The sequence below is a fragment of the Hippocampus comes genome, unplaced genomic scaffold (assembly GCF_001891065.2).
Source record: "Hippocampus comes isolate QL1 unplaced genomic scaffold, H_comes_QL1_v1.1 scaffold279, whole genome shotgun sequence".
In the NCBI taxonomy this organism is placed as follows: domain Eukaryota; kingdom Metazoa; phylum Chordata; class Actinopteri; order Syngnathiformes; family Syngnathidae; genus Hippocampus; species Hippocampus comes.
This window is the reverse complement of record NW_017805456.1, coordinates 595,177-600,721: the sequence shown is the minus strand read 5'-3', so window position 1 is coordinate 600,721 and position 5,545 is coordinate 595,177. Positions and strand designations below refer to the sequence as shown.

The 5,545-nt window shown below is 53.8% G+C and overlaps 3 protein-coding genes across 5 annotated transcripts in view; 1 reads left to right on the top strand and 2 right to left on the bottom strand.

Moving 5' to 3' along the window:
- map2k6 (mitogen-activated protein kinase kinase 6) overlaps positions 1–514 on the bottom strand; it is a 7,250-nt gene extending 6,736 nt beyond the window's left edge. Inside the window, exon 1 of one of the 3 annotated variants that reach the window (XM_019874481.1) lies at positions 49–514. In XM_019874481.1, coding sequence (XP_019730040.1) covers positions 49–154 — 106 coding nt within the window. In that variant the 5' untranslated portion in view covers positions 155–514. The remainder of the gene's footprint in view (positions 1–48) is intronic. The other 2 variants (XM_019874483.1, XM_019874484.1) reach the window with 2 other exon arrangements.
- A 684-nt stretch (positions 515–1,198) lies between these two features.
- On the bottom strand, positions 1,199–3,641 carry btbd17a (BTB (POZ) domain containing 17a). The gene is made up of 4 exons (XM_019874415.1): positions 3,597–3,641; positions 2,842–3,215; positions 1,848–2,550; positions 1,199–1,742 (listed from the first exon to the last, which is right to left on the bottom strand). The coding sequence occupies exons 1-4, from the start codon at positions 3,639–3,641 to the stop codon at positions 1,371–1,373; spliced, it is 1,494 nt and encodes a 497-aa protein (XP_019729974.1). The 3' UTR covers positions 1,199–1,370.
- A 483-nt stretch (positions 3,642–4,124) lies between these two features.
- LOC109518565 (G-protein coupled receptor family C group 5 member B-like) lies at positions 4,125–5,537 on the top strand (the record flags this gene model as incomplete). Its single annotated transcript, XM_019874485.1, has 2 exons — positions 4,125–4,323; positions 5,127–5,537. A coding segment is annotated over exon 2 (390 nt), but the record flags the coding sequence as incomplete, so codon positions are not given.
- Positions 5,538–5,545: the final 8 nt, after the last annotated feature.

Here is a 5,545-nt window from a genome sequence, read left to right as displayed (position 1 = left end):
ATCAGCCGCGTGCTTGCACGTCATGACACCACAAGGCGACGCGCTTACCTCCCTTGGCTCTCGCGGGGTGGGGCCCCCCAGGGAGAGGTGCGGGGCCTCCTCCCTCCCCCTCCTCCTCCTCCTCCTCTTGCATGGAGCCTCTCGCGGCGCACATACGTGCACGACGATCCGCGTGCACGCCCGCCGCGTTCGTGCGTGCGCCGCTCCGATTAGCGCGCGGCACTCGCGCGCCTGCTGCACGAAGGAAGCCTGCAGAGGAGCCGGTGCGCGTGCACGAGGTTGAGCCGACGGAGGCTGCTCCCAACTTGGATCGCACCAGCGAGCCCCTCAACTGGCGAGCTGCTTCCTGCTCCGATGGGCGCAAGGCATCATGGGAAGTGGAGTCCTCACGTGCTGCGTGTGCGTTCAGGTACTTTCCACACGCACACGCATGTAGAATAAGTCTTCACTTTATATTGTGTTCCAGTCATGTTAAGTAAAGTGCAAATCTTTGATGCATCATGGTGAGCAATGTTTGATGCAACTTTTTTCCCGACCGATACCAGTGCGAGTATTCACACTTGACAGTTCAGTTAACTCGGCGACAGAAAACCTGAACAAATACCTTTCTTCCTTTCTAACCCACGTGATGATACACTGATGTATCAAACCGCCGCTGTGTCCTTTTGATTGACGGGTGTCGGACAAAGTGTTCATCTTTGAACGAGTTTATTATTGCGCTTTCACTCTTGTAATATTTCAAGACCGTTTCAAGTGTTAACGTTGGATAAATGTCGAAATAATAGAAAGGAGCACTGCAGCTACATTGAAGTCAATAGTAATAGAATAGCACCGTAACTTAGAGAGACAACACAACGTCAATGTGGCGGAAGGACGACGACACAACAGCAACAACAAGTAAAAGCACAAATATGCCAATCTTCAACCCTCCTTTTTCTTTCGCATCTACTTGTACAATGCGTAACAGCACGCAATTACCGAATTTCATCATCATGATCTGGGTTCGGCAAGTGCGGTCGTAGAGAGCCGCAGTCCCGCTTCTTTTAGACGTTTTCCTCCTGATTGAAACGCAACCTCCGTAAAAGCCCGATAACGATCCCGATCAGCCAAGTTGCCGAGCCCTGATCATGATAGATCGTCAAAAAGAAGGCCATCCGGCTTCAACAAAATGGTAGAGGATGAATGGAGCACTAGCGCTGTGAACAAGCCCACGTGAGCACTGATTTGTAATCCAATGTTACTCTCAAACATTTTCAACGCACAAGAGGATTCCCGGTGGCCCCGTTGAACCTTTGCGACGATGCAGACGTTGAGATAAGTCAACAGTAGATGGATGGAAAGGTGTGGTTGCGATTGGCATGTGTACGTGATTAGTTCTTGCTCGCGACGAGGCTCTGGTACATGGGTTTGACCACCACGTGGAGCATGAGGGACCCGTCCACCAGGTACTCGGAGGTCCGGCGGTGCAGGTCGGCGTCGGCCAGGAAGTCTCCGTTCTCCTCGGTGCTCTGGTGGAAGTCGTACACGTGCTTGACCAGCAGCCGGCCCTGCTGCTGCACCACGACCAGAACCGTCTTCTGGAAGCTCACGCCGGCAAAGTCGGCGCTGGACGTGGCGGGCGTGACGATGATGCGGGGACGCCCGCCCTCGGCCCGGGTGGGCTGCATGGCGCCCGTCTCTGTGTACATGGGCCTCATGCTGAGCGGCAGCCAGCGGGGCGAGAACAAGACGTTCCAGGTCACCTGCGCATTGACATCGAGGTGTCCGTTTTCAACTCATCGCTTGTGTGTGTGTGTGTTCCCCGAATGTAGCAAAAGAACCCACGGGAGACAGAATGTGTCGATTACCCGCTTGCTGGCGTCATGGCCGCTGGGCCCGAGCTGCGTCTGGAAGCTGGTGCTGCGATCGTCGCGGGTTGGGTTGCTCACCACCCAGGGGGACCCCCAAAGCGGGGCCAGGTAGTTCCTGGGCACGAAGAGGCTGCAGTTGACGTCAAAGTATTTGGCCATGTGCACGGGGGAGGCGGCGTGGAACTGGTAGGACATGTAGAGCAGATCCCGGACCGACTCCCGGTAGCGGGCCAAGACCGCCGACTGGGTCTGGAGGCGGAAGAGCTCTCGAGGCGGCATCATGGCGTAGCGCACCGCTCTCAGCGCGTTCTCCGCTGTCAGACCGTCGGGACGGTTGTGCGAGATCCACTCCTCCAGTCCGGCAAAGAGCTCCATCTCACTGTGCAGAACCAAATCGGAACGCCGCAGTAGCGTCATGAGCAGCTGGGAGCTGAGACCGGTCCACTCGCCGCTCTGCAGGACCGAGGACAGGTTCCAGGCCAGGTACTGGAGGCAGCCGTCCCGCAGCGTCGCGTCGCCTGCCTCCACCGCGTACTCGTACCAGCCGGCCACGTGGCCCGAAGGCGATTCCCGGGCCAGGTTGAGAGTCATGTAGCGTGTGAGTCCCTGCCGCAGTGCCACCACCTGGTACTTAGTGGCCAGGCGATGGAGCGGGGTGGCCTGGTCCAGTCGCAGGGAGAGGTCGCCGCAGTACAGGTACCTAGCCGCGGGAAATAGAGTCACTGTCATTTCAAAAAACATTTCAGCATGTTCTCTTCAGTCAAGATGCTAGTCTGAAGTGTCAGGTACCTAGCCGCGGGAAATAGAGTCACTGTCATTCAAAAAACATTTCAGCATGTTCTCTTCAGCCAAGATGCTAGTCTAAAGTGTCCACAAAGGTGTGATTGACCCTGAGAATGCTTTTTTTTTTTTTTTTTTTTTTTTTTTTTTTTTTTGTGTGTCTACAGGTGACCATTCTGTTTGTGAGCGCAGTGCGCGGAACAGGCCTGACCTGATGAACTTTTCGAAGACGGAGGCGCATTCCGGGCTCTCGCGCAACGTGAGCACGCTGCCGTTGCGCTCCCGCAGCATGTCCTCCAAGACGGGACTCTGCAGTGACAGAACCAGCGCGTGGACCGCCATCAGCTTCACCTCATCCGCGTTGGGCGTCTCCACCCGCAGCGTCACGTCGCTGCCGTTGCCCAGCACCAAGAGCGCCTCCAGACGCTGGACCAGCGTCAGGGAGTGGCTCAGGGTGTCTGCGTTGCCGTCTGGGCTGCCGTCCACCTTCAGGCGGCCTGAGCCCAAGCGAGACAGTTGATTGAGGGGATTCCAAAATAATGAGAGGAAAACAAGATCAAGCGCTGAATGTAGAGCTTCTGCCCACTGTTACTGGGACAGTCATTAGGTCATCGATCGGTCTCCCGGTGCCTGATTGTGGGTCACATTTAATTAAAACTCCCCCCCCTGTGCAGTCCAGATATTGATCCATTCCTCATGGATCATCTCTGTGTTCATCAGGTTGCTACAACTCCGTCGTTTCTACGCACTGGAGTGAATTTGGGCCAGTCCCAGCCAACTTCGGCCGAGAAGTGGAGTACGAGACAGATTGCACGCAACTTCACAATCAAGTCTAATTTAGAGTCTCCATGCAACCTTACGCTGATGTACTTTGACCCACAATCAACTAAGACATTTTCCATCACCAAAAGAAACCGAATTTTAGATCTTTGTCTCACCTGCTGCCGCCGTTTACACACACGCAGCCCGAAGCAGCAGCAGCAGTAGCAGCGCCGGCTTCATCTTCTCCATCTTCTACTTCTTCTCTGAGCGTCCCGGCGGCCGAGTATGAAGTCGATGCTGATGCTGCCGAGGATGACGATGACTTTGGAATGTGGGTCATCGGCTGTGCCCGCTTCCTGGGTGGAGCCTGGGCTGGGTTCGGATGACAGCGCGAGTTCATTACGTGACCCGGGGTTCAGAAGAAGAAGAGCTTTCATGTGGGCCATCTGCTTTTGCCTCAGAAAACTTCTGCCCAAACAAATCACAATCGAAACCAAAAAAAAAAAAAAGAATCTTGTCTGAGTTAAAAGCACCAACAAGGTCAATGACATGATATGATGTACATATGATGATGATGATGACATACAATAACGTTTTTGTCAGCGTCACAGGATGAACATTTTTGACGTTTTTTTTTTTTTAATTCACAGGGAGTTTTCACCACCAGGCGTCGCTACACCCTTCACCAGGTGTGTGTGTGTGCTTGTTGCGTGAATTGGTAGCAGCAGCAGCAGGAGTATTAGTAGAAGAGCTGCAGCTTGTGCTGTGCCGCATTCGAGCCTCGAGCCTCCTCAGACCTCTCCTGGGACTTGGCTTCACTTTCTGACCTCACAAACAAGCTGACCTGAGACCGGTTTGAATGTCTCGTTTGTTCCACTTTTGTCTCCTGCGTTGACTGATCTCGTCACGTGAATCTGAGCCGAGCAATCAGGTACGTGAACGCATCACTCCGACTCCGTTTCATTTGTAAATTGTTTTTGTCAATTTGTACAGGTTGTACTTTTTGTCTTAGGAAGTATTTAACCAAACACCAACCGTTATTTGTTTTTTTTTTTGTTTTGTTTTTTTGTCAGACAAGTTCACAAAGTATCACTCTTTCGTGTTTCTCGTTTTGTTTGTTTGCCTCATTGTGTAGCGTTCACATGTACTTCTGCTTGGTTCCCAACTATCCACATTCGCATTGGGATGCGGATGCTTCAGAAATGCCAATCATGCCAAGGTGCACGGTCACCACGGCAACCGTCACGGGGACCTTGTCGCTATCGCACAGGCTTGGCTGACGCGAGGTCACGTGTTCTGGGGGAGGGGGGGGGACAATTAACTCCACCGCACGCAATTGAAATCCACTAAACTACACGACACTGTACTAAACTACACTTCCGAACGCCACCGCACAACACGAAATGAAACAATCTTGCAGTACAGTGAACGGCACAACACTACAATAAAGTACACGAGACTAAACTACGCCGAACGCCACTGTGCGACACCAAACTACGCCGGTTAGACTTTTAGGAAGCGGCTCGCGTTGGACATTGGTGCACTTTCACCCGCGTGAAAGTTGAAATATTTGACTTGGGTTAAACATTAATGTCTTCCTCATCTCAGAGCTGCCAATAAGTCTCTGTGCATTTGTGTGTGGGGTCGTTTCTGTGTGTGTGTGTGTGTGTGAGAGACCGAGTGTCTATATATGTGGTTCACACAAGTGTTTTTGTTGTGTGTGCATGTTAACAGGTAGTGTTGCTGAGGAGAGCGATGGCGTCCAATGCGAGTCAACCTACGGGTTGCGGTCCGGAAGTGTCGTCCCTCTACTTCAAGCTGTGCGACCTGGAGGCGGCGTGGGGCGTTGTTCTGGAGGCCTTGGCGTCGGCCGGCGCGGTCGTCAGCCTGGTTCTGTTCATGGTGCTGCTCGCCAACGTGCCCTTCATGAGGGACCGCAACCGCAGGAACGCGGTGGGCCTGCACGCCATCTTCCTGGTGTGCGCGTCCGGCCTCTTCGGCCTGACCTTTGCCTTCATCGTGGGGAAGAACTTTTCCACCTGCGCGTCGCGCCGCTTCCTGTTCGGCGTTCTCTTCGCCGGCTGTTTCTCGTGCCTCCTGGTTCAAGCCGTACGGCTCAATGCCCTCGCCAGGACCAACCGCGCCCCGCCGGC